The sequence below is a fragment of the Rhinolophus hipposideros genome (assembly GCF_964194185.1).
Source record: "Rhinolophus hipposideros genome assembly, chromosome: 17".
Classification (NCBI taxonomy): domain Eukaryota; kingdom Metazoa; phylum Chordata; class Mammalia; order Chiroptera; family Rhinolophidae; genus Rhinolophus; species Rhinolophus hipposideros.
The window spans coordinates 42183224-42197141 of record NC_138063.1 but is presented as its reverse complement, the minus strand read 5'-3'; the positions used below and the strand labels follow the sequence as shown (position 1 = coordinate 42197141).

Sequence of the window (13918 nt, the reverse complement as noted above, 5' to 3'; positions counted from 1 at the left end):
ATATTGGCAGCCAGAAACCACTCTTAGAGTCCTCTTCCTTTCCTTTCAAAGTTGTATTTTGCGATTGGGGTTGAATGATGTCGGGGGTGTTATCAAGGGGCAAGGTGCTTGTGAACTTTTCCCCCGAAGCTTGCGCTGTTTGGAGTTTACTTACCACGCTGACTCCGCAGGAAGGCAAGACACATCATCATTCAGTACCGTTTAACTTAATACAAGACTGACCTCATCATAGTTGTCCAGCTTCGGCAGCTGGGATCACATCTCAAGCCTCACTTCCTCCAGCCCCACCTCCCAGCCGGCCTGACAGAGTTCCTTGCCCCGCCCCCGTCCTCACAGCCAATGGGGCGCGCCGCACCACCGGCAGGCACCTCCAGGAGCCTCCCCTTCACCGCCCCGGCCCGAGCTGAGCATCTACCCCACCTTTTCCGGGCCGCGCGCATGCGCACGCTCACTGGGCCCTGAAGAGACGCTTAGGGATCGATTTCCCTTTCCTTTCTTCCCGGGTCGCGCGACTCTCCAAAACCCTTTCCACCCTACTGTTGCTGAGGATCCCTCTCCTATGCACTCAGAGAAGGTGCTGCTGCGGCCTTGAGTGTGTCAGTACCCGGATGTGGAGCCGGTCTCGCCTGGCGGGGACTCTGTGGCTGGGCGGAGCGCGGCGGCGTGCGTGGGGGCAGAGAGAAGGGGGCCCCGGGCCCGGGGCGCTCGCGGGACGCCGGGAGGTACCACCGCTGCCCACGGGGGAGGAGGCGGCGCCGGCCCTCGGGCGCCCATCCCAGAGCGAGGGGCCGGGGGAGAAAAAAGGCCAGCACTTAAGCTTGCTCCCCGCTGCCCTCGTCGTCCCCCCCGGGCTAGCCTCCCCCGGCCCACTGCGCTCCCCGCGCTCCCCGCCGGGGGAGAGCGTGGTTTCCTGGCGGCCGTCGCTGTAGCCCGGCCGGGGAGCCCGGAGGAAGCGGAGGAGTCCCCGCCCACGACCCTCTCGGCTCTGCCCGCCCGCCGCCGCCGCCTCCTCGGAGCCGCTGCGGTCCGGTCTCCAGTCTGAGCGGGGGGCGCGGCGGCGGCGGCGGCGAGGGCAGGCGGGCGGCTGTGGGCTCGGCGGGGATCGCGCCGGCGGCCCCCTGAGCTATTCCCACGTCCCCCGGGGCTCGCTGCCGCCCCCGCCGGCGCCGAGAATCCGCCCGGGGCCCAACTCCCTCTCGGGCCCCCCGGCGGCAGCGGCGGCGGCAGCAGCGGAGCCCACCGCTCGGGCCCCGATGAGTAACTCCCGGAACAACCGGGTGATGGTGGAAGGGGTCGGGGCCCGAGTAGTGCGCGGCCCGGACTGGAAGTGGGGGAAGCAGGACGGCGGCGAGGGCCATGTGGGCACTGTCCGGAGCTTCGAGAGCCCGGAGGAGGTGGTGGTGGTGTGGGACAACGGCACCGCCGCCAACTACCGCTGCTCCGGGGCCTACGACCTGCGCATCCTGGACAGCGCCCCCACGGGTAAGCCAACGCCACCTGGCCCCCGGCCTGCGCGCGTGGAGGGAAGGGGCCAAGCTGGGGTGGGCGTCGGGCCGGCGGGGAGAAGAAGCCTTTGGTGGAACGCTTCTTCCGCGGCGCCGGCCTGGAGGGAGCGAAAGGGAGAGCCAGAGGGAATTTTGTTTACCAGGTTAAATACCTAGTAAACAAAAACTTGCAGGAAAGGCCCCCATCCCCCAGTCCCCAAGGGAAATGCTGGCCACACCATCACCAGGATGCTTTCGAGTCTGGAAGGCACAAAGCTCCGGGAAGACAACAGGCAGTTCCCCTCCTCCTCTAGGGAAGTGATCTGGAGAGATCTGTCTAATAAGCCATTGAAATTAATCAGCCACCAAATGATAACTGTCTAAAGGGGGGCTTTACTTGCCATATGGTGTTTAGTGGACCGGTTACAATTGTCGAGGGGCCCTTGGTACCTCATTTGTTGTCTTCCTTCCCCCCCCATCCCCCCCCCACACACATACAAAGACTTGGAGTTCAGTAGCCAATGCTTCTTGGGACCCTGTGGGATGATTTTTCACCTAAATTGTTTCATTTTATATCGCTGTGGCAGTAGAGGGAAACAGGTCTAAGCTGGTAAATCATTTCATTGTGTTAAAAATACTTTTTCCAAGTGGAAGGTAGGCATAGGGGACACCTTATACATATTGTTTAACATCTTATTTCACATGTATGTTTATGTCAGAGACTTAACTGATTAACAGCAATGAATCATTGTCCTTGATTCATAAAATTTCAGGGATCTGTTACTGACTCTAGAATTTTTATATAATATAAACTCAAGGCTTGCTCTCACAAAATAAAGATCTAATTTATTTTAATCAAATTTTCACAGATTTATCCTTAACACTCCATTCAGTAGAAAATAGTTCAAATTTAAAATTTGATACTTGTTAGAAGGTATAAAGAAGATACTTATAAGGCTTTGTGATTGAGTTTGACAAAGCCTAACAAATCCTGAAATGGGTACATAGTTATTGTTAGCAGGAATAAAAAGGGAAATGAACACAAGCCAACTCAGTTTTTGAATAAATAATTCATAAAATTGTGGTTTTTGGCTTACTTTTTAAATATTGAAAAAGATGAGTATACATGCAGGACCAAAAGAATAGATTCACACAACAAAAAGGGGCGGCCATTATTAACAGTTTCTTGTGTATTCTTACACGATACTGAATTCATTGCAAGCATATATATTAATATACTGTAACTAGGCTACCGTTTAAAGCACAAATGGTAATAAACTATATTTTCTTAGGCACTTTTGTTTTTTAATACATGTTGGTGACTGTTCCATGTTAGCACCTTATTCTTTCACAGCTGCATAGTCTTCCAGTAACTGGATGCAGTATTTTATTTCACCAGTGCTTTTTTGATGGACGTTTATATTGTTTCAGATATTATTTACAATGATGCAGTGAATAAATCCTTGTACATGTGTCCTTATGCATATGTGCTGAGTACTGCTGAAGTGGAATTGCATCAAAGGGTACACATATTTAACATTTTGATAGATGTCAACTAATTGCCCTCTGAAGACATTTCAGCAATTTACATTCCAACAACACTGTATGAGGCATATACCCGTTTCTGTACATTCCAACAACACTGTATGAGGCATATACCCGTTTCTGTACACTCTTAAAATTTTGTCATGCTAGCTCAAGCTAAAGTTTGACCACAACTCAGTAATTTGGACGCCTCTTGGGATCAGTAATTCTAGGTCTATGGGGAAATTTAAATACCTTTCCAGGGTAAAGGTAAGGTGTAACAAATCCTGTACTACAGCGACTTTTTAAGGGGTATTAATATTGTCTGTATGTTTTGTAGTATGGAGTATATCTGTTATATAAATAGTTTTATTATTTTATATAAAGTATTTTAAAAAGTATTTATAAAGTAACTTTTAAAATCTTAATTTAATTTACAAGATAATTTTGCACTTTAATTTGTTGCTTTGTAGCAGTTCATCTTGTTCATCTGATTCTTTCAGTAAACATTTTAAAGGCACTTCTAAATGCAGGGTGGCTAGCCTTCTTATGAAATGCTGGAACAAATTACAAACTCTTGGCTCTGGCTTTGCCCCAGGACTATCATACTACTTTCAATGTTTTTCTTTTTTCTTCAAAATATTTAATAGTTGATGTCCACTGGCATTTTATTACATTCTCAAGATTTACTAAATATATTTATTACATACAGTACTTGATATTTATTTGCATAATAGTTAAAAGAATTTGACGTTTCATTCTGAAATAATTTTAGGCTTACAAAAAAATGACAAAACTAGTAAAAAGAGTTCCCTTTGGCCTTTCAGCCATCTTCTTCAGATGTTAACATCTTATAAAGTACAATTATTGAAACCAGAAAAATAACATTGATGCAATATTCTTAACTAAAATCTACATACCTTATTCAAATTTTACTAGTTGTCCCTCTAACTTCCTTTTTCTGGTCCCGGATCCAATCCAGGATCACACATTGCATTCAGTTGTCATTCGGTCTCTTCCAATCTGGACCAGTACCTCAGTCTTTCTTTGTCTTTCATGACCTTGACAGTGACTAACAATTTTATAGACTATCCGTCAAATTTGGTTCGTCTGATATTTTCTCGTGATTAAATTCAGATTATTTTTGAGGCAAGAATACCATCAATGTGATGTTTTGCACTACTAAGAACATCATATCAGGAGGTACATGCTACTCATTTCTCATTGATGAGGGTGGTAACTTGGCTAAATCACCAATATTTTTACCCCCCATTGCTTTGAACCATCAGTGGCATGCCAGCATAGAAAAGCCGAAATATAGTCTTGGTATTGTTTTGAAAATACTTTTGATCCATGAAGTCCCTGAATAGACTACCCTAGGGGTTCAAGAATCCACACTTTGAAAATTACTTTCCTAGATAGAATCTCTCACAGGGTATCAAGAAGCTTGTATAAGAATGTTCAGAGCAGTGCTGTATGTAAAAGCAAACAATTGGAAAGAACTTAAAGGTGCATCAACAAGAGAAGGGATAAACAAACTGAATTTTTACACAAGTGGAGTTCTATACAGAAGAGAAAAATGAATGTTAAGCCAATAAGCAAGAAAATGGTTTCTTGGAAAAGAACACGTATTGTGTTAAAGTGCAAAACAGTACTGTTTATTGTTTAGGGCAAGGTTGCTATTTTGGACTGATGAGATAATTCTTTGGTGTAGAGGGCTGTCCTGTGCATCTTAGGCCAGCCTCCCTGGCCTCTACCCACGAGCCTCAATCATGATAACCCAGAGTGTTTTTAGACATTACCAATATCCCCAGGGAGTAAAGTTGCCCCCGATACTCATTGGTATAGGGATATGATTGAGACTCATTGGTTTAGAGATATGTGCGTGTGGTAAAAGTATACTAAAAAGGTAATGATAAATGCTAAATTCCAGGGCGTGGATATCTTTATGTTGAAGGAAGTAGAGTGCAGTGGATAGTAGGACCCCAAGGGCTATGTCTAGTTTTAATATTTTATGTCTTAAACTGGGTCGTGGATGGATAGGTGTTTGTTATATTTCTATGTCTCTTTGTGTGCTTGACATGTATTTCATAGTTAATTTTTAAAAGTGTAATGATATTACTAGAAAGACAACTGAGATTGTTTGATTATTCATTTTTTGTTGCTTATACCCACATTATATGAACAGAGAATTGATTGCTGTATGTTTGGGAATTAAGAAATGGGGTAACCTTTAAAATAAAATTCTGTGAAACTTTACTGAAAGTTAAGGATTGGGTCATTATGAATCTTTCTAATATTCGCTTATTGCCTGTTGGAGATTTTGTGTCGAGGTTGTATGTGGGGTCTGTAATATTTTGGCATATAAGCTTTATTTTTTTCTCTTAAGTGACATGTAAAAGTTTAAATTTATGGTCTAGGATAGTCAAACCTTGAGAAGAGGAGCATTTAGTATATATTTGAATGATACAACTTCTATCTTGTATGCAGATATATTTGGCTAATTTGTAGTGAGCAAGATGATGGTGCAAATATATATGCTATTACTGAATTAGTTTGCAGTTAATTTTGTGAAATCTGTAATCAAGTAGGTATAGTTGACCTCTTATCATTTAGGTACTGTTTGTATAGGATTTGGGGAGAAATGTGTTTTTACTTAATGCTTGTTTTGTGGACCTTGACGACAGTGCTGTATTGTTACCAGAGAAAGAGTGGAGATAATGAATTTGGGTTTCCTATTAAGGTTCTTTCTACCCTCTTTGGTATGGATAAAAAAAGTTAGGGGTATGGATGATTATGTTTATTCAGAAGTAGCTTCCTGTATTGCTGGTCCAGGTTGACTTGGGGGCAGTTCTTTGTACTTTTTCTTCCATCCCTAGCAAAGAGGACTTTCTGGGTGCTTCTAACAAACTCCTCAGATGTTAGTACTCAGTTGAAGGTCTAAAAGTGCTCACGTTGGATACAAAAATGAAATGGATTAATAACCTTCAGCTTTTACTTTCTGAGCCCCCCTAATTCTCTTCTGATCTATTTCTAGACCTACATAAAAAAAAGAGTATTATTAAGGAACAGAGCCTTAGGAAAACACAGGACTTGTGGGAACAATGTTTGGGGAAGATGATGCCAGACCTGCTAAGGGTGAAATGTATGTGAGATGTTTCTTACTAATGGCGTCTGTAAGGAAACTTTGATTTTCCTATAGATCCTATCTTTTTTTGAAGACTTATGTGAAATGTCTTTCCCTGTTTAATCTCCATATGCTAAAACAATGTTTTAAATTATGAAAGTCCACCTGATTTTAATATTCCCTGCAGATTGCAGCTTGGTTGAACTCAAGAAAACTAGTAACCGCATCTGTTAGCACTTCTCAAATTTAAGTAAGCACACAGATTATTTGAGAACTTTTAAAAATGCAGATTATGATTCGGTAGGTATGGGATTCATCCAGAGTCGTTCTAACAAGCTCTCCGGTGATAGAGATGCTGCTGGCTTATGGACACTGAACGGCAGGGTGCTGGGTGACTACTTGTCTGCTGAGATGCTCAGGCTCTGTTGTCTCCTTGGACCCTGAGCTGATGCCAAGCCTCGATTGTCTCTCTGGAATAGATGTCTTCAGTTTTACAGATTGATGTTACTGGGCGGGGCGAAGAGAAGAGTGTGTACAGCTGAAATAAAGGAACGTGGAACAGCTTTTTTGATATATGTATTTGTTTGCAAATATAATGCTATCTTAATACATATTTCTGGTTCTATACTGTCGTATCCCTCTGGTTGGATTAGATATTTCTTTCTGAATGTGTTTCCAGATAGCCACCTACCAGGGTCTCTCCTCCACGTCTTTTTTTTAAAAAAAGTTTTTATAGGGGAATATTGAGGAACAGTGTGTTTTTCCAGGGTCTATCAGCTCCAAGTCGTTGTCCTTCACTCTAGTTGTGGAGGGCACATTTCACTGGCCCATGTGGGAATCGAACCGGCAACCCTGTTGTTTAGAGCTCGCATTCTAACCAACTAAGCCATCTGGCCGCCCTCTCTTCTACCTTCTTTAATTGCTAGGTGGTGTGATTCCAATGTACTCTGTGCTTCTGTTGCCACAGGTATGCTGTGTTATAATCATCTTTTGCACTACATTATTAGTTTGAGGGTAAGAAAAGTGTGTGTGTGTGTTCCTTGTATCCATTTCCTAGTAAAGCCATGGCTCTGAATGAATGTTTTCTGAATCAAATGCTCTTTTCAAAGAGTTTTTTTTTAAAACTTTTTATTTATTTTTAAGTGTGTTTTTCCAGGACCCATCAGCTCCAAGTCAAGTAGTTGTTTCAATCTAGTTGTGGAGGGCGCAGCTCACACTAGCCCATGCGGAGATTGAACTGGAACCCCGCTGTTATGAGCTCTAACCAACAGAACTAACGGGCCGCCCCTCAAAGAGCTTTTGACTCGTTTGCTCTGAGGTTGATTGATTTAGATTGATATTATCCTTAAAAAAGGAAACTGAGTTTCAAAGAGATTAAGAAACTTGTCCAGTGACAGAGCTGGTGAATAGCAGATGTAGTGACGACAGTCAGTCATTACTTTTCCCTATCATTCTCTCTTCCGTTTATAATACAGTAGTTACGAAATGATCACCGTTTGTACTACTTTTCCTGGGGGAAGATTGATTAGGAAATTTAAAGAATTTATGCTAGTCTGTGTTATGGTTGTTTGATTCATTTAATGTAACACTGTTGTTGGACATCAGTAGTTTTTCTGTTTGTGTGTGTGTATACAGTATGTAACAGATAGTTTATATAATTACACTCAGCCTCCTGTAAGAAAACGTATCAGTCCTGTGAGTGATTTGCTGTCAAAGCAAGCAATTGAGCTGCACATGAGGCTGTCAGATTCTCCAGCTGGTCAGCCTTTACTATCACAGTATTGTAGTTTTACTTTATGGGGGTTCTTAATCTTTTACGGTTTTTTTGTTCCAAACAGTGGGTTGAGGTCCCAGTCATCCTATACTCTTGAAGCCAAGCTGGGCCCTTGGCAGAAGATATTACATTGTCATATCTACTAAACTATCAGATCTTACCCAATATCCAAATTAAAGAAATCTCACCTTGATACTCGTATATAAAGTTTCTTTTGTGAGAAAAATTAGCCCGTCAATATTTATGTTTATATGTGTGTGGTGAGGGGCAGCATAGATAATTATATCACCTTATATGGAAGAATATTTTCAGTTAGAAGTCAGCTAGCTGGCTTTTTCCTTTATCTATGAAATAAATGGATTAGATTAAATATAAATTTTCCTTCAGCTTTGCCCTATGAAGCTGGGCTGAGACTTTGTACACAATATTTCTCCTTTGCCAGCTACATCCCTGTTGGCTCTACTAATAGGGGATGCTGGAAGGAGACTGAAAGGCTTCGGGGGAGAGGACTTCCTTTTTCCAGTTTTGTTTGCTCTTCCTGTCGGCACCATCTCACACAGCAGGATTTCAGTATCACTATTTGATTCCGGTTTGCTGATTTCCAGAAACAGTCTTGATGTTTCCCTGTCCCCCTCAGTAACCCCAGCACCAGCTATTCACAACCCCTCTTTAAAGGTCTGGATCACAGCCCTTTGGGACCCCTCTTTTAAGCCCCTTAGATTTTAATAATTGCATTTTCCCCCATTTTTTATTCTATTTCTAGAGATGATGAATCGGTGTGGTTTCTGTCTCCTGACTGAACCATGAATAATATTCTACAATTTGTTTATCAAGTTTTGATCTTGTTTTTCTAACCTATTTGCTAGTTAAGTAAAAAAAATTTTATTGAGGACTTCTGGCCAATATGGTGCAGTAGGTAAACACTGTGCTAACCTCCTCTCACAACCACACCAAAATTACAACTAAACTACAGAACAACCTTCGTGAGAATTGCCTGAAGTCTAGCTCAGCCAAAGTCCTACAACTAAGGACATACAGAAGAAGCCAACTTGAGACTGGTAGCAGGGGCAGAGATGCAGAATGGGCTGGTCCTACACCCATATGTGACCATTAAAACTTGGGAGGGATATCTTGCTTTCCTCAGATGCCAGTAAAGTGCTCAGTCCTTCCGAGGAAGCTAAGGCCGCATTGGGGAAAGGCCCTCACTTCATCTGGTGACTAGCACCGCTCGCCCAGCACTCACCTGCACCATGGCCTCGGTCTTGGAACTTGCTTGCATCTACTCTGCCCTCATCCTGCATGACAATGAGGCGACAGTCATGGAGGATAAGATTAATGCCCTCATTAAAGCAGTTAGTTAGTGTAAATGTTGAACCTTTCTGGCCAGGCTTGTTTGCAAAGGCTCTGGCCAATGTCAACATCGGCAGCCTCATCTGCATTGTAGGGGCTGGTGGACCTGCCCCAGCATCTGGCGCTGTACCAGCAGGAGAGCCTGCCCCCTCCACTGCTGCCTCAGCTGAGGAGAAGAAAGTGGAAGCAGAGAAAGAAGAATCTGAGGAATCTGATGATGACACGGGCTTTGGTCTTTTTGACTAAACCTCTTTTGTAAGTAACATGTTCAATAAAAAGTTGAACTCCAGGAAAAAAAAGAAACCTCGGGATATCTTGGCAGCAGAGGTTCCCTTCCCCCCGACAATGAGTGAGGGGTCTCAGCCCCACACCAGGCTCACCAGCCCAGAGTTTCAGTGCCGGGGAGAGAAGTCCGCATAACTTCTGGTTGTGAAAACCAGTGGAGATTATGGCTGAGTGAGATGAGGGCTGTTGCTGTCCCAGGTGCTCCTCTTAAAGGGCCGGTGCACAGACTTACTCACTGACAGACTCACTCACTCTGAGCTTCAGCACTGAGGCAGCATCTCAAAAGGTGCCAGGGACACACAGGGAGGAACTTAGTTGTCTGGCTGCAGGGCAAGTGCTGGAGGGGCAGCATTCTCCTGGCCCGAGGAGCTGGTGGAACCCGTTGTTTCTTTGTTGATCTGTCCCCCTCTCCTGGTGTGTAGATGCAGGTGGCTGCCATATCTGAGTCTCCGTTAATCAGGCTAACACTGCTTACCCTGCCCTGGTGGTTCTGAGATCCTGCCCCACCCAGCTTTTGGGCAAACCCAAGCTGCTTCCACTGGCTTTTCCCTATAAACAGCATGCCTTGGCTCATGCTGTAGACTTTCCTAAAACTTCTCAAACCGAAACAAGCAGCATTTGGTGTGTCCCCTACCTCTGGCTGAGCAGCTCTACCCCGACCTAGTGACAACTGGCTTTGGTTTGCAGCTAGGACTCTAAAGGCACCTCCAAGCACGGTGCAGGTGATGGCTATCTGTGGATTGCTTTGTGGCTCATGCCAGGTGGCCCTGGGCAGAGTACAGGCTGTGACTGAACTTGCCCTGCAGCAGGTCCTCTCCCTGGAGGCCCCGGGGCTGGCACACCTAATGGCCAGCTTCGGACCAAGCCAGGGAATCACACCGCTGCCTCCAAGGATGACTCACCCAAAGGGCAGACTGGGCAGGCCCCAGCGCCCTGCTAAAGCGATCCTGCTCTCTAGGATCAGCCCCTGCACATCTCCACTGTAGTCATGGCCAGCCATCACCAATCAGCCTGAAGGTCAATCCGTCCTATTTACGTGTAAACTGCAACCAAGGCTCAACTACAACAAGGGCACACACCACCCACAAAAGGCACACCTGGAGCACCCAGCTCAGGTGACCAGTGAGGCTGCACTACTGGGCCCCACAAGACACTTAATACATAGGGCCACTCTCCTAAGACCAGGAGGCACAGCAGCCCTACCTACTACATAGAAACAAACACGGGGGCAGCCAAAATGGGGAGACATGTCCCAAATGAAAGAATAGAACAAAGCACCAGAAAAAGAACTAAGAAGAAAATGGAGACAAGCAATCTACCATACATAGAGTTAAAAAAACACTGGTTATAAGAATGCTCAGTGTTCTCAGGGAGAACTTCAGGAAAGAGATAGGAAATATAAAAATGGAGATAGAAAAACATAAAGAACAGTACAGAATAAAGAATACAATAACTGAAATGAAGACTATCTTGGAGTTAACAGTATATTAGATGAAGCAGAGGATTGAATCAGCGATTTAAAAGAAAAGGTAGCAGAAAACATCAATCAGAACAGCAAAAAAAAAAAAAAATCCAAACAAACATGGACAGTTTAAGGAGCCTCTGGGACAGCATCAAGGGTACCAACATTCACATTATATGGGTACCTGAAGGAGAAGAGAGCAAGGAATTGAAAACCTATTTGAAGAAATGACGACAGGAAATGTCCCTAACCTGGCGAAGGAAATGGATATTTAAGCCCAGGAAGTGCAGAGAGTCCTAAATAGGGTGAACCCAAAGAGGCCCACACCAAGACGCGTCATAATTAAAATGCCAAGAGTTAAAGACGAATCTTAAATGCGGCAAGAGAAAAGTTAGTTACCTATGAGGGAGCTTCTATAAGACTATCAGCTGATTTCTCAACACACACTTTGCAGGCCAGAAGGGAGTGGCCTGAAATATTTGAAGTGATGAAAAGCAAAGACTTAAAACCAAGATCACTCTACCCAGCAAAGCTATCATTTAGACTTAAAGGAAGATAAAGAGCTTCCCAGGCAATAAAAAGCTATAGGAGTTCACTACCAAACCAGTACAAAGAATGTTAGAGGGACAAAAATAAATAAATAAATCAAAACTATGAACAATAAAATGGCAATAACTACATATCTCTCAATTTAAATGTAAATTGATTAAATGCTCCAATCAAAAGATGTAGGGTAGCTGAATGAATAAGAAAACAAGATCCATACATATGCTTCCTAGAAGAGAATCACTTCAGATCGAAAGACACACAGACTGAAAGTAAAGGGTTGGAAAAAGATATTTCATGAAAGTGGAAATGAGAAAAAAAGGTGGGGTGGCAATACTTTTACCAGACAAAATACAGTTTAAAAACAAAGTCTGTAACAAGAGACAAAGAAGGACCCAGTAATCCCACTTCTGGGTATTTATCCAAAGAAACCTAGAAAACTACTTTGAAGGGACATGTGCATTTATATGTTCATTGAAGCATTATTTACAATAGCCCAGATAAGGAGGCAACCTGAGTGTTCATCAATGGATACATGGATAGAGTTGGTACATACAGTGGAATATCACTCAGCCATAAAAAAGAGTGAAATCATGCTATTTGCATGGACCTAGAGGGTATTGTGCTGAGCGTAGTAAGTCAGACAGAGAAAGACAGATGTCCTGATTTCACTTATAAGTGCAATCTAAAGAACAAAATAAGCAAATGAAACAGAAACTCAGATACAGAGAACATTTTGATATTGCCTGATGGGAGGGAGTTTGGTGTGGGTGTAAAAGGGAAAGGGATTAAAAAGCACAAATTAGTTGTTAAAAAGTAGTCATGGGGATGTAAGGTATAGCATAAAGAATTAGTCAATAACGTAATAACTGTGGTGTCAGATGGTTACTAGATTTATTGGGGTGATAGATGGGAGGGGGGTTGGGAGTAGGGTGAAAAAGGTGAAGGGATTAAGTACAAATTGGTAGTTACAAAATAGCCATGAGGATTTAAAGTAAAGCATAGGGAATATGTTTAGTACCAGGTGGCTACTAGACTGGTTGGGGGTTGCTTTTTAAATTAAATGTCTAATCACTGTGATGTACCCTGAAATTAATATAAAAATGTTGAATGTCAGCTGTAATTGAAAAATTTTAAAAAGGGAGGAAAAGATGAAGGGGCATAAGAGGTTAAAATTTCCAGGTATAAAATAAGTCTTGGGTTTGTAATACACAGTATAGGAAATATAGTCAATAATATTGTGATAGTGTGGTATGGTGTCAGATTGTTGCTGCACTTATCATGATGATCACTTCTTTAGGTATGTAAACCTAAAACTGCATTCCCAAAACTAATATATTGTATGTCAGCTATATTTTAATAAAAATCTTTAAAAGTTTTTATTGAAATTTAGCTGGTAGTTTTCTGGGTTTTTTTTGGTGATGCTATTAATTTCTTACAAATGAATTGGAAGGTGTTTCACTTTTATGGTTTGAATAAATAAATTCAAAATCCACTGAATTTAAAATGAAGTAAAATTTTTCTTTTAAGGATGCAGACATGAGAGTTTATTGGTGATTTATAACACTTCAGCATTAGACCATATAATGATAGAAACATCTCTAAACATCTGTGGGGACAGAGTCCCAGAGAACAGTTTTCAGGCTCTTGGCCTCGCATGGGGAGGTCAAGTAGTGAATGACCATCAACTGTGATTGGTTGGCCATCAGCTCCAGTAGTGAATGACCATCAACTGTGATTGGTTGGCCATCAGCTGTAACCGGTTAGCCAATTGGCTACCGATGTAACTGCGGGGCTGCATTGATTGGTTGGCTGGTTGGCAGGCAGAGACGTGAATGGCAGACTGCAGATCGTGTGGCTACTACTGCGTGTGTCTCACTCAGTGTCCAGTGAGACTGTAGTGGTATGACCACTCCCCTACCTGTGGCTCCGTGGGTGTTCCTTTTTGGCGTAGCCACATCCTGCATTCTTATATGGGGAGCGAGAGCTGAGACCCCGCAGGCCGCCCCTCATGACACATGGCGCAGCGAGCAGGGACTCCGCATGACAACATCAGTTTTCAAATTGCTCATTCTAGTTTCTTTTGAACAGCATTTATGTTTTCATTTCTTGTCAGACTTGCGTTTACATGGAAGGGACAGATTAAATGAATATAATTTTTAAAAATATTCTAAGGAGTATACCACTAACAACTACTTTTCATCACAAAAAAGGTGTGTGATTTTGGAACACTTTTTAAAAAGGAATATAGAACTTATTCTTAATTTTGACTCTTAGCTACTGTGTCTCAAGATAATCAACAACCCGTTGTTTTGTATCATGATATACTTCCCAGATCCTCTTAACTAGGCACCAGAAAGCTGCCT

The 13918-nt window shown here is 43.0% G+C and overlaps 1 protein-coding gene and 1 pseudogene across 2 annotated transcripts in view; both read left to right on the top strand.

Moving 5' to 3' along the window:
* Positions 1–1075: 1075 nt before the first annotated feature.
* The window catches only part of MIB1 (MIB E3 ubiquitin protein ligase 1), a 109648-nt gene continuing 96805 nt past the window's right edge, over positions 1076–13918 (top strand). The window contains exon 1 of the mRNA XM_081078063.1: positions 1076–1482. Coding sequence (XP_080934189.1) covers positions 1254–1482 — 229 coding nt within the window. The 5' untranslated portion in view covers positions 1076–1253. The remainder of the gene's footprint in view (positions 1483–13918) is intronic.
* LOC308509688 (large ribosomal subunit protein P1-like) lies at positions 9160–9505 on the top strand (annotated as a pseudogene). Its single transcript has one exon. The product of its transcript is annotated as a large ribosomal subunit protein P1-like (transcript).